Source organism: Nelumbo nucifera, chromosome 5 (genome assembly GCF_055504915.1).
Source record: "Nelumbo nucifera cultivar China Antique chromosome 5, China Antique-T2T, whole genome shotgun sequence".
Lineage (NCBI taxonomy): Eukaryota > Viridiplantae > Streptophyta > Magnoliopsida > Proteales > Nelumbonaceae > Nelumbo > Nelumbo nucifera.
Window position 1 is genome coordinate 48,802,156 of NC_142653.1, and position 23,512 is coordinate 48,825,667.

Genomic DNA, 23,512 nt, shown 5'->3' on the forward strand with positions numbered 1-23,512 from the left:
CTACTTCGTTTTATCAAGTTCTATTCCCCTGGCTTTTGGTTTTTGGTAAGTTTAGATTTGTGGGTAGTGAGGTTCAGATTTGGTAAGTTTATAAAAAAAAATTAACGTGAAAAATAATAGCATTCCTATATTTAGTAAGTGCTCATGAACATGACTTGAACCATTGGTGCCAAAAATAGTAGCAAAATATTTCACACGAATTCCTATAAATTTCACGTGTTAGGATTCCATTTTAAGTAAAACTGTTGCTTTGTCCATACCATTTAGCTTTTAGTATATATATGTGATGTGATGTTATTTTAAGTTTTAACTTGCAATTTTTGAAAAGTAATATTTGAACTAATGCTTTGTTTATGTTGTTCTGCCTCCCTAGATGTAAATGAGTGTGAAGATCCGAAGGTCAATTCATGTGAAAGTATTTGCATTAACACTATAGGATCTTACTACTGCTCATGTCCAAAGGATAGTTATGGTGATGGTATAAAGAATGGGAAAGGCTGCACGCCGAAAAGCAAAGTTTTTCCGGTGATTAAGGTCACTCTAGGTAATCCTCTTTTTTTTTTCTTAAATAGTAAGGTATTATTTATTAAAATAAAGTATATAATATGTATACATTTAACAGTACACAGACAATGCCTCAACTGAAAAAGGAAATAAAAGCCATTATGGGGCTTATACCCAATCCCACATATATAGGGGTGCAAGTTGGGCAGATTGGGCTAGGTTTTAGTTAAATCGAAGCTCAATCATAAGAATTGGGCCTAAATCTTGAGTTGAGGTCAAGTTTAAATTAAAAATTCAAATTTAGTTCATACTAAAATTTGATGCATTTGGATTGGGTTGGGTGCCTAGCCAAACTTGGGTTGAACAATCAGTTCACACTAAAAATTGATATGCATATACATATATGTGTGTGTATGCATGTATGAACATATGTATGGTTTATTAAAAAAAGTATGCATGCAAATGTATCTATGTATTCGAATATAGATGTATATATAATCAGGTTAGGATCAGGCCAGGTCCGGACTACCTAACCCAAAATATTAAGAAGTCTGAACTTTTAGGCTTGAGTCCAACTCAAGAACTGATAATCTAAGGCCAGCCCATTTAAGCCTACAGGTTGGATCGGTACAAGCTCAAGTTGCAACCCCTAATCCCACATAGAATCGGGATTAAGCCTAGTAAAATAAATCTAGAATTAATCAAATGCCCAAAGCAAACATGCCCCTCAAAACAATTACACCCTACAAACCGAAAAGCTCAACATGAACCTAAACAGGAATATAGAAACAGCCAGAGTTGTCTACCTAACAGTCATGGATCTTCCTCTACCTCTTCTACCCATATCTCTATTACTACAAACTCCCCTGATGTTTGGCGTCACCACCACCTCGTCATAGAAATCCGCTAACTTTTTGAATCTTCTACAAGAGGAGGTAACCTAAGCTTTCAAAGGACCAATCCAAACTAATTCTCTCAAGATCCGAATCAAGTCTCAAACTATAATTGTGAGTCAAAGGGCGGGACTTCATTATTGAAACTTCTTTGTATCTGAGACATCTGTGCACTAATCCACTTATCCAAGTGTGAAAGACACTCTAAGGAGTTTTCCAAAGATTAATGCCTGTTCTATGTAGTGGTTCATGTTCATGTGCCAGTTTGAAATACTTGACCTTTGGTCTTGAACCCTCCTCTTTTTTTATTTAAAAACTTGGTTTAGTTCTTTGACCCAATGGAGTGTGTGATAAACCCTGAAAACAAGGTGAGTGCACACCTCTAAAACCAATCCAGAGGTAGTAGTTTCTTTCCTTATTGTGGTATTCGACAACATGATTTGTCTATATCTTTATCCGGTAACCAACCAACCAAACAGTTCCCCCCACCACTCTTGGGTACCAAGTCAAGCTTGAGCATATTCTGAACTTTTCTCACTGGGATTATCCCTTTGGACTGTAAACACGGTATCATTAGAAGAGAGAGCAAATATTAAGGGTGAGCAATCGGTTTATTGTTTAAAAATTAAATTGAATAAACCAAAATTTTCAAACCAATGTTTGAAATGGAAAATCAGATTGAAACTGAAATAACTAAAACCATAATTTTTTGTTCGATTGTTTATTAAAACTGAATTTCTTTAAAATATTAATATACATCAACATATTAATATATATTATACAAACACAAACCTTGCTTAATTTGGTTTTTTTAGTTAATGGAAGTACTTAACTTGAAAGTTAAAACCAAAACCAAAATTTTGTAAAACTAAATTAATCGATCCGAATTAATTAAAAATCGAAGTAACCAAATAAAAAAAATTAAAACCAAACCAATTTTTTGATTTTATCGGAAAATGTTCACCCCTAGCAAGTATGAGATAGAGACTACAATTTGGTTCACCAAAGGGTAACAGATTGGTTTCAGATGTAGGTTGGAGCCACACCACTCAGCACTGCCTTTTTTACGTCAAAAATGCACTTGTTCCAAATTTGGACAGCATGCCCAACCTTCAATGAATTGAGAGGGTATAAATCAATGGTGTTGGCCTCACAATAAAAAAAAAAACAGAAAACAAACTGGGAGGGAGAAAATAGCACATTATAGAGGTTAATCATTTACCAACCTATCAACAAAGCTCTGCCATTCATCATGATCACCATTGGACTAAGGCCATCACAACTGGAAACAAGAACCTAGGTATTTCTACTCTGTCTGAAGCATTTTATTGTCTTTAGTTGGTCCTTCCACCACGAACTAAGGCCACTTAGGGCCTACTGGTTCATACCATGACAATCTCAACTAACTTTTATTGAAGATAATGTTCAGGGAACAAGACTGAACATTAAACTGAAAAGGGTAGAGGTTTATGGGTAAGAGATTCATCCACACTCAAACTAGAGGTCAAACTATGATGACATGGCACATATATATCACATGTTATATAAATATTATAAATAATATAATACAAATAATGTAATGATTAAATGTGATGAATAAATGGCTAGTTTTTTAGTTTTTAAAGCAATTGCTCAAGGTTCAAACCTCCTAACACACATTTTCTTTAAAGGGATTGACTATGATATGGAAAAGATATGATATCGGAAAAATGTCTCACCATTAAACTGGAATCATAAACATGATAGGCAATCAGTTGTTATTTATCAAAATTGTGGGCTTTTGATTGGTCAAAACTCTTTCGACACCATGTCTTTCCAGCACCAGAGGTTTTCTATTCTTTAAAATACATGTGTATTAATATAATATGTAAATTAAGATTCACAAATGAACATAAATGCCTTCAAAAAATAAATGAACACAAATTGTATTAATGGTAACAAGACAGTATGCATGAAAAAAAATGTCATGGTTCAATTCTTTCCATTTTCATTTTGAAAATTTCACACATTTGAGACATGGGTGCATTTTGAAACTGATTGAGGGTGTGAATTTGGTGCCATTGAGTTCTAGATCCATGGAGGGAAAAACAATTTCCTCCTAGTTCTAGAGTTTCAACATTTTCCACTGCCAAAAACTTAAACCCACTATCTGCACAACCATTCTTCTACCTATCAAGACAGCCCATAAGTATCTATAAAGATAGTGATTAGATGTTGCCTATTGAACAATGAAAAAACAAAGTGCATTGCTCCAATAACTTCGTCCTTAAATTAAAAAGCAAGATGCCATTTATTCCATTCCATTTTCTTAGCTCTAAGGCGGCATTGTTTTTTGGATTTTGAGGTGGGGGGTGGGGGAGGTGGGAGTTGGTCAATGGGATTTTATTTTCCATTGACCAAGAACTCCATGATTTTTTTTTCAGATTTATGTGGGGCCTACGGAAAATTTATTTTTTGGGTAAGTGATAGCCATCTCCTAAGTGGGTATTAACTTTTCCACAGGGGGAAAGTTGCCAATACTTGGATGGGACAAAAAACACTCATTTTAATAATTGATTTTTATGGCTAAATTGGTCATTGTCTTATTTACCTAGGAAATAAAAAACATGAGTAATGTACTTACCAGGGTAAGTCTTTCTTGGAAAACACTTACCCATTACCCCAGTAAGTGTTTTTTGATTTTGAGAGGGGGGAAGTTGGTCAATGGGATTTTAGTTCCCATTGTCCAAGAGATCCATGTTGTTTTATTATTTCTTTTAGATTTATGTGGGGACTAGGTAATATTGTTCCCTTGGTTATACCAATCTCCCATGTGGTTAAATAACTTTCCCACTTAGGGAAAAGTTGCCAACACTTTGATGGGTAAGTCTTTCCTGGAAAACAGTTACCCATTGCCCCAGTAAGTATTTTTTGATTTTGAGAGGGGGGAAGTTGGTCAATGGGATTTTAGTTCCCATTGTCCAAGAGACCCATGTTGTTTTATTATTTCTTTTAGATTTATGTGGGGGCTAGGTAATATTGTTCCCTTGGTGATACCAATCTCCCATGTGGTTAAATAACTTTTCCACTTTGGGAAAAGTTGCCAACACTTTGATGGGACAAAAATGCTTATTTTAATAATAACGAAATTTTATGGCTAAAACAGACATTGTTTTATTTATTTGAGAAATAAGAAAACATGGGTAAATAACTTATCGAAGGGAAACAGGACCTAAGCTTTTCTAGGTTTTCCAGGATTAAGCTGCCCAATTTTCTACCTACTAAAGTTCTGAGCAACATCCTGAGAAATAAGCTACCAAGAACCATTAGAGAAAATCTTCCTACTCCCATAAGCTTTTCTCAAAGGCAAAGACACTACTGGAAGGTCCAAAAACAAGAAATGACACTCTTCTCTACTCAAAAACTCCTAACACAACCATTAAAGAAAAAAAAATCCCTTTATAAATTATAATTAGCACCAACCTGTATATCTTGACCAGCTATTTTCATCCAATTACTTTAAAATATGTAGGCACGACATTGTATGCATGCTAAACCAGGAGAAAGAAATTTTCTTTATCAATTAAAGATACACCAATAGCTATAATTAAAGAAAGAAAGAACAACCAATCAATTCATTTTTATCAAATTGCATGTTTGCACTTCAGCTCATGCCAACTTATAATGGACAAGACAGTACTTGACGTGCACATAGATTTCCATAAAGTTCATAGAGCCGGTATATCATACCATAAACTCATGAATTTTAAAAATATCGTGACTATATATTTATTAGTACAGAAATGAATTTTCATATTATTTTAAGGGGGCATTCTTTTTTGGGATTTTAAGAGGGGGGAAAGTTGGTCAATGGGAATCAAATGGGATATTGGTTCCCATTGACCAAGAATCCTATGTTCTGTTTTTCTATTTATGTGGGGACCAGAGAAAGTTTACCTAGGTTGGTAAATAATTTTCCCACTTGGGGGAAAAGTTTCCAACACTTATATGGGACAAAAATGACCCTTTTAATAATGAATTTTTATGGTTAAAATGGTCATTTCCTTTTTTGCTTGGAAAATAAAAGAACATGGGTAAATACACTAACCTGAGTAAGTGTTTCCCAAGAAAAAAATTACACAGATAATTACATTTACCCAGATAAATAAATTACCAAAAAGCAAACGGGGCCTAAATCTAAGTAACTCTATATGATTATAAGATATTTATGACATTTTCATATATTTTAACTAGTACAAAATCTAATACAAAGTCTTATAAGAGATTAATTCAATAACCATGTCGAATAATATTTTGGAAGATGGGGAAAAACTTTGGCTCTTTGGGCAAAACAGCATGGGTTGTTTTAAAGATTCTCGTGCATGAGATATTAACATGGCTGTGGGCTATAGAGTATTTGCAACCGACATTCTTTTTTTGTCAAAAGATAAGTAAAGAATTGAATGGGATTATGCGCCAAATATAGAAACCTCCAAAACAGCTTAAGGTGTTTTCTTTTTTCAAATAGCCAATGTTTTTCTCGAAGATGGAAATGACCTCACATAAAAAGTACCAATATATATATATATATAGATCAACATCTTTAAGTATTATATATCAATTCAGTTTCAATTATATGTGCTATCACTTAACTAAACAAACGATCATGTGATATTGACTGTTTCTGTTTCACTCTCTCTTCCATTTTTGTAATGGATGTATTAATAATCCCTAAACATGGCATGCAGGTATTGGCTTTGGGATCTTACTTTTCCTCGTTATTATTTCTTGGTTATACTTTTTCGTAAGGAAAAGAAAGCTCATGAAATTAAGAGAAAAATTCTTTGAACAAAATGGGGGATTTCTTTTACAACAACAATTATCTTCATATGATGAAGGTGGTTTTGAGTTCATAAAGATCTTTAGAGCAGAAGAGCTAGAGTTGGCAACTAATAATTATGATGCAGATTGCATCCTAGGGCGAGGAGGACAAGGCACAGTATATAAAGGCATTCTACCAAATCATCGAGTAGTAGCCATTAAAAAGTCCAGAATAGTAGATGAGGGCCAAATTGAGCAATTTATAAATGAGGTTATCATTCTTTCACAAGTTAACCATCGAAATGTAGTAAAGCTTTTAGGATGTTGTTTAGAAACTGAAGTTCCATTATTGGTTTATGAATACATCTCCAATGGAACTGTTTCTGACCACATCCCTAAAAAGCATGGGGCTCCCTTGATTTCTTGGGAAGATTGGTTGAGAATTGCAACAGAAACTGCCGATGCACTTGCTTATCTACACTCTGCAGCCTCTATACCTGTCATTCATAGAGATATCAAATCTGCGAATATACTATTAGATGATAATTATGCTGTAAAAGTCTCTGATTTTGGGGTTTCAAGGTTACTTCCTATGGATCAAACTCAAATAACTACATTAGTACAAGGAACTTTAGGGTATTTGGATCCAGAGTACTTCCACACTAGTAAATTAACAGAGAAAAGCGATGTTTATAGCTTTGGAGTAGTTCTTGTGGAGATCTTAACAGGTCAAAAGCCCCTGTGTTTTGAAAGATCAGAAGAACAAAGAAATCTAGCTACATATTTCACTTCATCAATGAAAGAGAATCGGATCTTTGAATTAATTGAGAATCAATTTGTAAATGAGGGAAATTCTGAACAACTTCTCACAATTGCTGAGCTTGCAAAAAGATGCCTTAGTGTAAGAGGTGAAGAAAGGCCCACTATGAAAGAAGTATCAGAAGAACTAGAAGGGTTGAGAAGGGAGACACATCCATGGGTTCAACCAACTCATCAGGAAGAGAGTGAGCACTTACTATCTAATTTCTCAGACCTCTATCCTATATCATTAAGTGATTACCCTTATAATGCATCTGGGCAACATAGCATGGAGAGCAGCAAGACAATGTCAATGAAATTTCCTCGCTGAGATGGTCTAACACATGTTATATTAATAAGTGCATGCCCTCTTTACATTTTATGTTTATGGTGTTTGAAATGGTGTTTTATCACATTTGTAGATGAACCATATCTAAAAAGAGGCTATTGTTCTGGATAAAGGATAAGTTAACTTCTTATGTTGATACATGTCGGTGTATACCTTTTCTGATAGAAGAGTACCCATCCTTAGGTAATTGTTGTAGCAAGAAAGAAATAATGTTTCAATGTATTGCATAATTTTATTAGATATGCTCAAGACATGTTCTACAAGTTACCTATTACTCATTTCTCATTTTTATGGGTCAAAGTAATGATAAAATGCATATATTATAAATTAAGGCTTCTTAGATTATATAATTCAAAGAATTATACGTCATTCTAAACATGTGTTGATTGATGTTTTACCATCTTATCTGGAAAATATTATTACCTTACATATCCACAGTGATATTTGTTTGGTTTATTCATTATGTCATGTATAAGTTCAATATAAATATGCCTAGAAAAATTAAATAATAATATGATTTAACTCCATCATCAAGAGCCACATCAGAAGCCATGCAAAAGATTTTACAAGAAAATAATATGTAGTTTTTCCTAAAAGTGTTTGCTTGTCTACCCTGTCACAACTTTCAAAAAATTAATATTTTACATTATGCAATTCAATCTCTTTTTTCTTAACGAAACCCTTGATTATCTTTCTAACACATGGAGACAACTAGGTTAACTTTTGGAAAATCTAAATTAAATATTGTGGTGATCTATCGAACTTTAGCTTTAGCTATTAATTAAGGAGCCCACAACCTCCTTGGAAGACAAAGCATTAAGCTTTTCAATTATGCCACTTTAGTTGTTATCAAATGGCTCCTTAGACAAAAGATTTATGTAGTAGAGAGGCTGAATCTTCCAAAGAAACACAATGTTTTACAATATATGAATGAAATGAACATATGATTAATATTGTCTAAAAACAATCATATATACAATAACTCAAATTAAATATGGAATTTCAATCTCCTAGTTGTTGTTATAGGCATAAGGATGAACTGTTTAACCATTCCAAACATCATAATTCTGTTGGATGTTTAAGAAATGTGATGGTAATATATATATATATATATCTTTTCTACCCTGATCATGTTCACATCATCTAGGTTCTCAAGTGGCCCCACCTATCGATCATAGGAGAAGGGTACCTAATTCCTTCCCTCTCTCATCCAAGCCTCTCCTAGATTGGTTTAACTAATGCCTTGGGTTTGAACTCATTATCGAGCCAAAACAATTTTAAACATAATTGTCAGGTTGTCTCATCACCTCCGTTTTGCTTGACTAATGAGGTGATGACTTTAACTCAGCTCAAATGAGTAGTTTTCTGATGCTCATAGATTGGAGACTCCACTATGGAGTTCTTGGATGGTAGGTGGGGCCCACATGGAGGCCATTTTGCTTGAATTGTTCTTTTTTATGAATAAGCATGCTTTTATTTTTTCTGTAAAAAAAGAGCATGCTTTTATTTTATCGCTTTATTTCATAATGATAATTGCTTCGTTCTTGTTAGTTGTTGCTTAATTGTTTGATACTTTGCTTCTCCCTTCGTATGGTTGCTGACACATTGTCTACACACATCATCTTTTATTAGAATTAGAATCACTTTGTGCTATAGGAGAAGGCTATAAGCTTAAGCCACTGGATCAATGTACTTGTTGGCCGTGCTGAAAGTTCTTATGAGCTACCAATCTAAAATGCTCATTTGTTCAATAGGTAGAGGTTAGAAGGCTAGCAACCTTGTGGAACCATTGAGTCAAGATGTCAAACCCTCTCAGCATGTGTCACGCTCTATATTTCATCCTAATCATTTAGGACGTTAGCTATCTCAGCTTTACTTGCTTGCATGTTCTTTGCAGGGTGTATTTTAGAATAAATATATAAAAATCCAAAAAAAAGTAAGAAAATAAAAAAGAGGAAAATTATTATAAAAGAAAAAATCAAATCAAAATAAAAAATCATAAAAAAAAGAGAAAAAGAGGAAAAGAAATGAAAAAGATCAATTAGGAAGTGTTGCAAAATTTAATTTCAAAGGAAATGAGAGAAAAAGAAATAGTATAAAAAAAAAGAAAAAAAAGAAAGGAAAGGAAGATAATAATAGAAATATGAAACACTAACAATATAAAAGTATATATCCAAACAACTATAAAAAAATAATAAAATAGAAGAAAAGAGAAGGACAGAAAAATGAAAGAAGTGCAAAAAGAAAAGAAAAAAGATTAGAAAATGTCACAAAATCCAAAGAACAAATAAAAAATAAAATAAAAGAATAAGATAAATTGTTAGGATCTTGGCATAATTAATTAGGAAATGATAGAAAAGAAAGTAGTACCTAAAGGAAAGTAGAAAAAAAAGGAAAAGGAAAAATAATAATAAAAACAGAGAGAGAGAAGAAACTTTTTTATTTTGATTAAGGAATAGGATGAAATCCATGTTAGAAGAGAGAGAAGGAGAAAGTCAGAAATAAATAGAAAAGAAGAACAAATAAATAAAAAATATATAACAAAAAGGTAATTAAAAGAGGAAAAAAATAAAAAGAAAAGGGGGAAAGAAAGGGGAGGATGGAAGGTTACTATGGTCCAAGTATTAACGGAAGTGGTGCAAGATTAAAATAAATAAAAGGAATAATAGTTTAAAGGTAAAAATAATAAAAAATATAAAAATATGAAAGATATAATGATAATTTTAAATAACTAGAAAATTCAAAGGAAAATCTTGAAAGAAAGGAAAATAAAATAAAAAATCAAGAAAGTAGCAAAATAGAAAAAAAAAAAGAGAGGGAGAAAAAGCAACAAACAAAATCAAAATCCAAAAATCACTAAAAAATAAAAGAGGGGAAAAAAGAGAAGGAAGAAAGATTGGTGTAAATTTCCCTGTGTTGTGTGCTAAAGTTTGGGGACTAGTGAACCTTGTGGCAGCTGAAGGTTCTCTAACCCTTTACCATTTGAGGGTTGTAAAGTATGAGGACCAAGGAACCCTCAAGCAGCACTAAAGGTTCTTTAACCATTCACCATTTAAGGGTTGTACACTAAAGTTTGAGGACCAATGAATCCTGTAGTGGCGCGCTGAAGGTTCTTTAATCCTTTACCCTTTGAGGGTTGTATGCTAAAGTCCAGGGACCAATGGACCTTGTACCTGTGTTGAAGGTTCTCTAATCATTCACCATTTGAAGACTGTACGCCAAAGCTTGGGGACCAATAAACCCTGTGGTTGCACTAAAGGTTCACGAATTATTTATCATCTTAGGGTTGTGCACCAAAGCTTGGGGACGAATTATGCCTATGGTTGTGTTGAAGGTTCTCTCCTTGTTCACACCTTGAGATTGTATCCCAAAAATCTATGTTTCTTCTTCTGAGACATAACGTTATTTAATTTTTTCCCTCTTAAATAGTCAAACATATATGAAATAATGGTCAGTGATGTCTGAGTATACATCATGCCCTCAACCTGAAGCCTTCTTGTAGATGTCTGAGTATCTTGATGCCACCACAACTATATCAATGCATCGTAAAAATGGTCAGTGATGTTGTAGCCTTGATAGGAACCATGCATTAGGCACATGACATGGACTTGACCCTTATTGAGCTTGATAGGCCAATGTAAAAAGGAATGTTTCAAAGTTAGGACCCTACATCTATGGTTTTCCGTTTTGGCAAGAACCAAATGTGGCCGACATTGGAAGAAGCCGCATTTCTGTAATATATGCCGCTTAAGGATCAAATTATTTTCCCTTACAATTTGGGTATCACAATGGGCAACTCTCTTGCATTGTAGAAAGATGAACATCGACATGCCAGATGATTAGTCCATGAGCTTAGGATTCCTAGTGCGGAGAAGTGAAAGAAAGAACTCAGACTAGGATCCCAATATGGTAGCCAAATGGTAAAGGAACAAGCTATTGATGGCCATTGCAGGACACCTACTATTTCCTATTGACTAATATTGGGTACATGTCGCAATCACTAATGTATTATTAGAACTATTCCAACAACCATTTGAGAAGAGACCCACCATAGTGCCCATGATACTGGCGTAGTTGCTGAGAGTAACACATTGTCTTTTAAGAAGCTACACTTGAGTAAATGAGGTTGATTCCCCATATCTCTCATCCCCATGATCGCTATTTGATTTTTTTTATTTTTTATTTTGTTTTCGTTCAAACATGATGTATAAAGCATACTTTAAGCATGTGACTCATAGATAGTGACTAGATCAGTTGCTCGTGTCATGTAACAAGATTCTTTTCAAAATGATCCTATTAACACCTCTCAGCCTATGAATTTGATTGCTTCTTCATTAATAGAGTCCCAGGGTGCTGGCCTTTATCCTATACAATGAATATCTTAGACATCAAGAGAGATTTGATGAAGTGTTAACTCAATTTGATGCATATTTGTTGAATGGTCCCAATCAATACCACCTCTACCTCTCCTTATAACAATAGTGACCTAGTTGACTACACCGATATTCTTTCCTACTTTTGCATCTCCTCCCTTTATGACATCTATTGCACCCATCACAACTATTTCACCACTCCTTTGTCTTCACCAATTCAGCTTCTCAACTTATCCCACAAACTACATTCAACCTTCACATGTAGTCTTCATATTAGCCTCTTCCCATCATGTTTAGTGACAATAAGAACCTGTGTTCCATGCCACCTCTTATATTTCAAACCCAACTAGAAGATGATGTAGGGAAAGTTGAAAGACAAAATGTGAAAAGTGAAACGGGTACACAACTTGGGAGTTATAGAAAAGCTTGACGAGAAGCACTAGGACGTAGTTTGCTAATTTGAAGGAAGAAAAAAAAAAGAACTTGTGGGGAAAAGTATCCAAAACTTTTTTATACCACTTTTTTTATAATATGGAATTAGTGTTAGGTCAAGCTAACCTAGAAGCTATGAGTGCAAAACTCAAGGGAGACATTTCTTGATTATGCATATCATGGTTTTCAAACTGTTTATTGACTCAGACGATCGGACTGTTCAGACAACCGGTTCCGTTTTACCTCAAACCCGATCCCTAACCAAAAACCGTTAAATCAATCAACAACCCTATTGTTCCGAATAGTGAACCATTGACCCATTCAATGTTCTTTTACCATTTTTATTTTTTTATTTTTTATTATTTTTGTTAGAACAGACCGTCTATTTGAACTGGATGGTTAAACCGTCGACTCAAAAACCGGTGGCCAAATCAGTTCTATTTTCAGGTCGCTTTTTAAAACTATGATACATATAAGTAACAGGAAATGGCAATTAAATTGCGTCATCCCATGCCAAAGATAGAGATGGTCATTGCCTTCATTAAAACAATAAAAGATCCAACACCTAATTAGTACTATTGAGGTCAATCAAAGAATGTTTTCAACATCTAATTGATAGTATTGACGGAAAAACCTTGGGTTTCAAGAGTCAGTATTTATCACTTGCAAGAAAAGAATCTTCTTAAAGCAATGATTAATGTCATTTCTACTTATACTATGTTCTACTTCCTTTCAGTAAAATCTTTATGCATAGATTTGGGTTAAGAAGCATAGAGCCTTTTAGTGGAGAAGTAGTGGGGAATTGTAAAATCGGTTAGTTGGGGATAAGACTTCTCAAAGAAAAGCTGAAGGTGGAATAAGTTTTATGGACCTTTACTCTTTCAATTTAGCTTTGTTATCAAAATTGGCAATGGAAAATCCTTAGGGATTCCTTGCCTACCATAGGCCCTTAGGACTAGAGGAGTGATCTTATTGGGTGAGAAGTTCTTCTGCACAGGGGTGAGATGGTTAGTAAACAGTGGGAATCTAATTAACAATTGGGATTTCTTAACATTGACGATTCCAGATTAATGGAGCCAAAACTAGGACTTGATAGCCTTGCTAAAATAGTAGACCTCATAAATGTGGGTGTCAAAAGCTTGAATCTATATATCATCAATTCTCTTTTTTGTCCCGTTTTTTTCTCTTATTAGAAATCAGTTTTCAAATTATCATACATTAAAAAATTATTAAATTTATTTTTAGTTTTTAAATATGAGTTTATTTTCATTTGTTAGAAATATAAGAGGAGAGTATAGAGGTTTACTATCATGCAACACGTGCACATGCATGTGCATACGTGTGTGCAGGGCAATGAGACACTTTGGAGATAACACTTTGCTCATACCTCGTGTGGTTTGAGAAGAGCGGTTTTGACTTTTGATGTTTCAACCGTGATGAGATTAAGAGGCACTATTCAAAATTAATAGTCATTAATTGGTAACTACATTTTATAAAAATCATGTTTATATATATACACATATTTTTTATAAAAAGAATAAATAATATAACAAATTTATAAAAATACAATATAAATAATATATTTATAAATAAATAAATAACATATATATATATTATATATTTATATTTATAAATATATAACACATCAGATTGAATAGTGGGTAATATAAATCCGATACAATCGAAAAATCTGATCAGAGGGGATCCAAATTTAACCAATTTGCACACCTATGTACCTCAAGGAGTTTTAAAGCCACGGCCCCATGTCCAAGAAAACATTATACTTTGTGCCACAGCACAGTGTTTTCGATACAATAGTATTATAAAACATGGTTCAGTACCATTGAATTTGTCAATAAAATTAAGCAATAACTCTTGAACAGGACCCATTCCTATCCTATGGGCCTTCTCGCACATCTGAAAAGGATACCTTGGTAATTAAACAAATGAGCCAGACATATTATATCTTTATATTGCTTGCAATATGGGTTTTGGATGGGTGGATACAAGAGGCTTTTGACTTTGGAGCGCCTTATATGCCACTCCCAGCCTCTTAAGCTAAAGTTGTTGTTGGCCGGACTGATTGGTTGGACCAATGAGGAACCAGTTTTTGGGTGGTTTAATTAGACAAGTTGAACTAAAACACTAGGTTAAACCGGGTTAATTGTTGACCAAGAAAACTTCCTGGTTCAAATTCTCATCGTTACTTTTGCTTGAAGAATCAAGTTTATGACATCACGTCTTGTGTGGAATCTGAAAATTTATTTTTAAAAAAGTAAGTGAAGAAACATTGCATGTATACAAATCAATCTAATAGCAAACGTACAGAACATTCAAGGCAGTCCGAGGTGGGTCCCCTATCTGTGACTCCGATGACAATGTTCCGATGTATGCTGTAAGATTTATTTGTATCCCTTGATAAATTCAGAGGTTTCTTAAAAGAGGAAGCTTTGCTCTTGCCTCTTATATGAATTACGAAAGCCCATGGTTTCCGTATATCCATCAACATCCAATACATTGTTTGGGACTGTTCAATAACTGTCCTAATATCTAATTGTTGACAAGGATAAAATTTTCAAAATCCAAACGCTGATCTGGACCATCCAAGCGATTCACCTCCATCGAACTTAGAAGCACTAATATATATTATTTATTTATTTGCTACATCGAATCACTAATTCTCTAGGTAATACTCCCCCAAATCTAACCTCAATTCCCCTACCAGTTTTGACTTTTAAGAAATCAATATTAGATATGAGAGCTCTTCGAAAACCCTATAAGAAAAGAAGCCTAAAAGAAGCCCTGGCCTGCAGGTTAGTTTAATTTGTTGTTGATCTGTGTTTCAGTTTTCCATATCCAGATTTTAAGCTTCCAGCATGTAGATGTTTCTTGAAAGTTAGAAGGGTGTTTCAAACAATGTGTTTCTTAGGCTCGTATATACGTGGCATGCATTCTCTAGGAGCAAACAACTCTTTTTCCCTGTTTGGATACAGAATTTTAAATTTGAATAGGTAGGTATCTACATGATCATAGTAGTTATATTAATGATGAAAATAGCCTGCATGCATATCTTGTTGTCTAGCTTTATGGGCTTAATTAAAGTTTTCTTTGTTCGTTAATGGTTGGTACTGAAACCATATAATGCATTTTTGAACTAAATAACTAATGATCGTGTATTTGAAATCATTGTAGCTTTTTAATGCATTTCATTCCGTGCAGTTTTGTCTATAAAAGCTAGCTAATAGATGTAGGAAAATGGGGTTACTGTAACTTTAGAGATACTATCTTTAGAATGTTATTTGTTCCCACTCAGTTTCATTGAGTTTGCTGTTGGGTTACAGGCAAATCCGTTCCTAGGATACAACAGAACCTTAGGCGAGAATCTGCAACCAACAAAGTTGAAGAATCTCCGAAGAAAACCTTCTGTGAGACTATAGCAGACCGGACTGAGAGAGAGAGAAAATGAATTTTGAAAATATGTACTTTTGAAGTCTGATTCATTGCTCCTTAAATAGTTTATGAAAAGGTATGAAGTAAAAAGTAGGTACTGGTTCAAAGAAGACACCCTTGAACACTATTTAAAAAGTAGTTAACAGTTAATGACTGTTAACTTTGAATTGTGTCTCTTGACCACACCTGATCGAATCATAACCGTTGATCTCATCAATAATCAGCATCGCACCAAAACTAAAGCCGCCATTCGCCGCACACAGTGCGCACCAAAGTGCGCCTCAATTGCGCCCGCACACGTGCGCACGCGTTGCGCAGTATCAAACCCCCATATTCTCCTCTACTATTTATAAGGATTTAAATCAGCTCCTATTAAAATACTGAAAACAAAGCTTATAATTTTTCAATGTGAGACAAGTTCAAAATTGAATTTTGTAAGAAAAAAGTTAATTTTTCGAATCAAATGTATAGGTACAATTTCTTATATAATTGACCAATCAAACTTATTGGATTTAATATCTTATAAGATTAAAATCCAACAATAAATACGGCTCAAGTATTGCACTTCGAATTTACAGAATTAATTGTATAAGCATCCTTCTATTATTTTCACAAGCTTTGTGAAAGGCAAGCAGGCTATATATATATATATATATATATTTTGAAAACAATGGGCTTACGAAAACTGGGAAACTAAAGTTTTTGCTGTAGAGGTTGGTAAGTTCCAAACAACGTGATCAGTTGATATGTTATGAAACTGGAAAGTAAAATCAAATCAGATCTCATGAACCATGCAATATGCAAAAATGGTATAAAAATTAACAAAGGAATTTGATAATGCAATCAATTGAAAGTTAGCGCAATAATAATTTAATATTCTTAGATAGTCTGGGTATGGCGGTGTCCTGAATCCGTAGGTTGTGTTTGGTTTGAAGGAAAAGGCCGAGGAACGGAAAAAGTAGGGAAAGGCTGTATTTTACACTGTGCTTGTGATGTTGAACATGGGCCAGGATGGGCCCGGATTGGCACCCTGCGCTTAAAGACATATATACTGGGCCAACCAGATCTGATGGGTTTAGAAGTTTTGGGACCCACCCTAGGCCCAGGCCTGAAAATTTATAGGCTGTCCCTACCTTTCATAATTGGTTGAATTATTATTATTAATTTTATTAAATTTTGTTGTTTATTGTTGTTATAATTCTCTTTCTTTCTTTCTCTTGAGGCATGATTTTTTGTTCCGTTAGACAGTAATTATTCATTATTTTATTATTTTTGTCAAAATAATTAAAAATAAAAATAATAAAAAAGAAAAACTTAAACGTTTGGATGAAAGCGCATTAATTCGGGACATGTATGACACACTATTACTTGTTCATTCGTTGTGCTTACCTAACGTGCATATTACAGTCCGGCCCGTTCTTATGTCCATATTGCGAGGTCCAGTAATTAAACGAAAAGCTTTATTTTCCTCTTTCGTGCAGGAACAAAACGATGATCTTGTTGACGAACAGTAAGAAGGAAATGCTTTGGCCCATGTTGCTTTATCTCATCTCAGATAGGGATGTTGGTAATGAAGGCAGAGGCAGCAGCATCGGACATTGTCTCACACAAAGCCTGGCTGCCCAGAGCTATGCGGGAACACTAGCATCCCCTACCCTTTTGGCATTGGAGATGATCCAAACTGTTTCGTCAATGGAGATTTTAAGTTGATCTGCAACACTTCTAGTGACTTTCCCTTACGGACCAAGAGCGGCCTACCCATTCTGAACATATCGTTGCAAAGGTCAGCTTTAGAACCTCCATTTGGGCAGCTGTCAAATGTTACATGGGAGGGGAACCAAAGCTTGAATGGATATGACATATCTCTTAGACTGCCAGAATACCTACAGGGTATCCAACACCAGAAACAGATTCACTGGTATTGGTTGCGATATGTATGGCATTTTGTACGACTTCAACCAGGAGGTCTACTATGTCGAGTGCACTTCATCATGCTTGAACGATACCACAATTACGGGGTCATCTTGTTCTGGCCTTGGATGCTGCCAAACCACGATACCCAAGGATCTGAGTTCTTTAGTCATACATATAGGAAGTTATGGCAACTTCACCAACACAAGGAATATCAGTATATGCGCGTATGCCATTCTGTCAGATCAGGATTGGTTCACCTCACAAATGTTACCTCTCTGGAACATAAGAAATTAACGTGGAATACCTTATACAAACTGGGTTCAGAACGCCGATGGTACTTGACTGGGCAATTCGAAATGAGAGTACTTGCGAGGAAGCACAAAGCCAAATGATTGGCTATGCTTGTGGGAGTAACACCTACTGCACTAACTCCACAAATGGCCCTGGATATCTTTGTCATTGTATGCAAGGTTATCAAGGGAATCCTTATCTCCCTGATGGATGTAAAGGTAGGAATTCAGTTATAAAGATCTCTTTTGATTCAGGTACTGTTTAAATAGAAAAGATAGCATAATCGGATCAATTAGCCATTCAAGTTATTACAGTCTACTCAATCCAACACCTGATCTTTTATAACTAGATTATTTATTAAATGATATTAGAACATCCAAGTTATCAATTTGGTTCAAAGGAAGGTTTTCAAGAGGGCTTATTTTGTATTTCCAGTGTTCGACTGGTCAGCTGCAAAGAAGACATGCGAAAAAGGAACTGCCAGTTATGCATGTGGGAACAACACCTACTGCTCGAACTCCGACGATGGTTCTAGATACATTTGCCACTGTATGGAAGGTTACCTTGGGAATCCTTATCTCCCCCAGGGATGCCAAGGTATGAGTTTACTAGATTTGCTTGAAATTTTAATAGCAAATATTGCCTAATTTAAATTTGGTCTAGGAATAATGTCATTGGGTCGGCTTAAACGGAGAGCCTTCCTTGACCCAACCCCATTGGGTTGGTTGGGTATTGTTGGGGTGTCTTGATTTAGTGTTGGGTTGGGGTGCGGGTCAGGGTGAATCTGACCGCTATCTGTCTCAAGTTGAGGCAGGGAGCAGTAGGTATTCTGTATTTAAATTAGGAAATACTTTGTATTTGGATGCAACTCAAGTCCATTTCCGGAGAAGCACCATATCGTTTTAAAAGAGGAGACAAGTGGGCTTGCATTTAAACTTATTAATGGTTGGTGGGTTTCTTTAGTGGGACTTCTAATGGTTTGTTTGTTAGTGGGTTTCTTTGGGCTAGGTTTAGTAAATGCTTGAAGGGTTAATCTTACATTAAATGCCCCAATTGCTAGTTATTGTTTTCCATATAAAGCCTTGTGATCTCAAACCAGAGGATGAAATTCTTTCTTTTGTTTTGAGAAGCCTTTAGCTTCTCTAGAGAAATGAGAGAATTCTCTTTTATAGGTGAGTGAACCTCCATTCTTATTGTCTCGCATTATAAGTCTTCTCATATTAGTGAATTATCATCCAATTTTCTTCTTTTTTTTTTTCTATTTCTTTGAACAAGTTTCTTTTACATTCTCCTCCTATTTGAACTGCATGTTGCTTCACTGCAACTTACTACATCGAATAACGGTGATCTATAATATTGACAATAACAGCATCGACATCCTTCTGGACAAAACCTGGCTGCCAAAACAAATGTGGGAATATTAGCATCCCTTACCCATTTGGTCTGGTGGGAGATGATCCATCCTGTTTCAGAGATGAATTTAAGTTGTTCTGCAACAATGCCACTGACCCTCCCCAACTGGAATTGTATGGCCATAATTTTTTCATGGATGCTGAGAGATTCATTTTGAATATATCACTACAAGGCCAACTGACCTTGTCCATGCTGGCTGCTATCCGTTGTTATGAGGAAAATAGCGGAAGGTTAAAGGAATACAGTCTAAACATCCAATTGCCAAACGCATACAGATTCTCCAACACCAGAAACAGATTCACGGCTATCGGATGTAACACACTAGGCATCATGTCTGATTTCTATGCTGAGAAGTTCCAGAGTGGATGCATTTCATTCTGTCCATATGGCATGCAATCGACGGACCTATCTTGTAGTGGCATTGGCTGTTGTCAAACTGCAATACCAAATCATCTTGATACGTTTTTTCTGAAGCTTCAAATGTATGACAACAGAACCAACTATGCCTACACTTGGAATATCAACAAATGCAGCTACGCTTTTCTCTCTGACCAAAGCTGGTTCACTTCAAATGCACCCTACCTATGGAATTTAAGAAATGAGAAGGAATATCTTGTAAATGTTGGGGTGAGAGTTCCGATAGTTCTCGACTGGGCAATTAGGAATAAGACTTGTGAGGAAGCACAAAGTGACAAGACCGATTATGCTTGTGGGGAGAATACCTACTGTTCTAACTCTACTAATGGCCCTGGATATCTTTGCTATTGTGTGGACGGTTATCAAGGGAATCCTTATCTTTCCAATGGGTGCCAAGGTATGATTTCACTTCTAACGTGTTATGCTTTACAATATAAATTTAACTAGGAAAAGGGTTCCTTATTTATTTTTTTATTGCTAATTAATATGTAAAATTTATAAAGAGGGAGCAGTGAAAAATAAGTACAAATCGCCCAGAAAAGCCAACCAAAAGTTCAAATCAGCCCCCACTAAACTGCCTCTACAACTTCGCACAGCATATCTCCGCCGTGTATCAGGAATATCTCCCAATAATAATACCAAGAAGGATGATATCATCATTGGGAGATATTCCCAATACACACGGGGATGTGCTGTGGGATGTTGTGGGGGGCTGATTTGGTTTCCACCAAAACTGCTATAAGTAAAAAGCATAGCACTCAAATAGCTAGAAACAAAAGCAAAAGCATAGCACCCAAGGTATGATGTTCCCAATGCACGGTTAAAACATGCTGTGTGGTCGGTGTGAGGCGTGCTCTGTGAGGAGCAGTTCCTCTGTCCCGGTCTATAGAAGCATAGTTTTCAAAATCAGACTGGACCAGACGGTCGGACCGGAAAAACTGGGAACTAGTCAGGTGACTGGTTCTGTTTTTTTCTAAAACCAGACGTTTGCAAAAAACGTTGATTTGGTCAACAAACTGCTGACCTGGGCAGTTGAACTGTTCAAACCATTCAATGGATTAACATTTTTTTATTTATTTTTTTATTTTTTAAATATTTTTATTTTTTCGTGAGGATGGACCAACCATTTGATTTGAACGGTCATACAACTTAACCTAAGAACCAGTTAGGGTTTGTTCTCCAAATCGGTTTTAAAAAACCATGTCTAGAAGTATAAAGAACCTCTCTTCTCATCTTTCTTTGCACAAATAACTACAAAGAAATCTCTCAAAGAGCTTCTGCACTTACTTTTTGCCATTACTTACACTGACATTGATATGGGAAGAAGGATCACTAGTCTTATCTTCACTAGAAATGCCAGAAGCACAGAAATGCCGCTCTCATCCCATAAACTATATCACGAATCAACAGCATTCTTATGCAAAGATAAACTGATTTTCCGGCTCCTAGAACAGATTATGAGTTAACATCTCCTCCCCACAAGAGGGCCACCCCACAATGCCCCACAGTACAGCCCCGCCATGTATTGGGAAAATCTCCCGATGATAGTATCAGAACCGATGATCATCAGGAGATGTTCCCAATACACAATGGGGATGTGCTGTGGGGCATTGTGGGGCAGTCCCTTGTGGGGGAGGAGACCAACCCTCACTTCCATTGGCCCAATAAGGATTTTCAATTAATCCTAAAATCAATTTAGTATAAGAATCTAGCCGAGATCACATCTCCAACCCACAACGCCCCACAGCACATCCCCACTGTGTATTGGAAACATCTCCCGATGATGACATCATCAGGACTGATACTATCATCGGGAGATATTCCAAATACACAGCGGGGCCCTTTAATTTTGGTTGAATAAAGTCATGCAGGATATTCCTAATACCCACCATTGAATAAAGTCATGGGTCAAAAAAGGAACATGCAGGGCCCTTTAATTTTGGTTGAAAGGTTGTAAATCAATTCGGGCTGCACATGTAATTTTGAGCTAATGCTTTATTTATTTATTTATTTTATTCATGGGCAGATGTAAATGAGTGTGAGGATCCAAAAAGCAATCTTTGTGTAGCCATCTGTACTAATACAAAAGGATCTTACTACTGTTCTTGTCCAAGGGGTAGTTATGGCGATGGAGAAGAGATGGAAGTGGTTGCACTGTGAAAAGTGAAGGATTTGCGGTAATGAAGGTTTCCCTAGGTAATTGCATAGAAAAACAAGATTTGTTTTTTTCATTAATTGACTCTTTGTCAAGTAGCTAATTGCCATTTTTTTTCATTAGTTGAGTAAGTAATGCTCCTAAAAAATCGTAGTATGAAAATGATGTGAAACTTTTCTCCGCCACTTCTGTTATGACTATACTAAAGAATCTTCAAATATTGAATGCAGGTATAGGCTTTGGAATCTTATTTTTAATCATCTGTAGTTCGTTGTTCTACTTGATTATAAGGAAAAGAAAGCTCATGAAATTAAGAGAGAAATTCTTTCAACAAAATGGCGGTTTGCTTCTACAACAACAATTATCTTCACATGAAGGTGGTTTAGAGTTTGTAAAGATCTATTCAGAAAAAGAGTTAGAATTGGCAACCAATAATTACAATGAGAGTTGCATTCTTGGTCAAGGAGGTCAAGGTACAGTATATAAAGGCATTCTACCTGATCATCGAATAGTTGCCATTAAGAAATCAAAAATAGGGGATAAGAGCCAAATTGAGCAATTTATAAATGAAGTTATTATTCTTACACAAATTAACCATCGACATATAGTCAAGCTATTGGGATGTTGTTTAGAGACTGAAGTTCCTCTACTAGTTTATGAATACGTGTCCAATGGAACTCTTTCTCAGCACATTCATAAAAGCAACAGAATCTCTGTACTTTCATGGGATGATCGATTGAGGATTGCAACAGAAACCTCTAGTGCATTGGCCTATCTACACTCTGCAACTTCTCTTCCAATCATCCATAGAGATATCAAATCTGCAAATATACTATTGGATGATAGTTTTACAGCAAAAGTCTCTGATTTTGGAGCTTCAAGGCTATTTCCTATGGATCAAACTCAAATAACCACCTTAGTCCGAGGGACCTTTGGATATTTGGACCCAGAGTATTTCCACACCAGTAAACTAACAGAGAAAAGTGATGTTTATAGCTTTGGAGTGGTACTTGTGGAGCATTTAACAGGGGAAAAACCAATTTGTTTTGAAAGATCGGAAGAACAAAAAATTCTAGCTGCTTATTTCATTTCAATGATGAACGAGAATCGCTTGTTTCAGCTCATCAATAGTCAATTTGTAGACGAGGGGAAGACTGAACAAATTACTGCAGTTGCTAATCTTGCCAAAAGATGCCTCAATGTGAGAGGTGAGGAAAGACCCACTATGAGAGAGGTTGCAATGGAGCTTGAAGGACTGAGAAGGTCAGCGAGACACCCATGGGTTCAACAATCACAAGAAGAAAGAGAAGGACTATTATCTATATCCTCAAACCCCAATCCTATATCATTAAGTCATTACCATGGTGATGCATCAAGGCTATATAGTCTTGAGAATGATATGATATTTTCAATGACTTTCCCACGTTGATACATGCATCTCAATAGACAAGTTTGTGCTTTTCTTTTGGTTTCTTTTGTATTATGATGTTTCAAAATAATTAGCAATTATAACTGTAGAACAATATTTGAGATATCAAACTATTTATTTGGGTTATTGACAAACTTTCATCTCATGTTAGCAATCAACTTAAGGTATTGTTTTCCAGTAAATTGCATATCGATCCTCTTGTGTAATTACCAAAGTACCAAAAGGAATCAATGTTGCAAGAATGACATGATTTGGGTGGGAGTGGAATTTACTAATTCATTGAGTGACATTGAC

At 35.4% G+C, this 23,512-nt stretch overlaps 1 protein-coding gene and 1 pseudogene across 1 annotated transcript; both read left to right on the forward strand.

The window, feature by feature from the left end:
• The first annotated feature begins 6,198 nt into the window (after positions 1-6,198).
• Positions 6,199-7,326, forward strand: LOC148791573 (putative wall-associated receptor kinase-like 16 pseudogene; annotated as a pseudogene).
• Positions 7,327-17,844: 10,518 nt separating this feature from the next.
• Positions 17,845-23,218, forward strand: LOC148791574 (wall-associated receptor kinase 5-like). Its single transcript, XM_088888238.1, has 4 exons — positions 17,845-18,058; positions 18,240-18,401; positions 19,174-20,031; positions 22,020-23,218. Exons 1-4 carry the CDS (start codon positions 17,845-17,847, stop codon positions 23,216-23,218), a joined length of 2,433 nt encoding a protein of 810 aa, XP_088744364.1.
• Positions 23,219-23,512: the final 294 nt, after the last annotated feature.

Excerpts from the sequence above, each read along its gene's own strand:
- LOC148791574 (XM_088888238.1), top strand. The coding sequence starts at position 17,845 with ATGGTACTTGACTGGGCAATTCGAAATGAGAGTACTTGCGAGGAAGCA. Across the intron at positions 18,402-19,173 it reads TCTCCCCCAGGGATGCCAAG|CATCGACATCCTTCTGGACA; the intron begins GTATGAGTTTAC and ends TGACAATAACAG. Across the intron at positions 20,032-22,019 it reads TCTTTCCAATGGGTGCCAAG|GTATAGGCTTTGGAATCTTA; the intron begins GTATGATTTCAC and ends TATTGAATGCAG.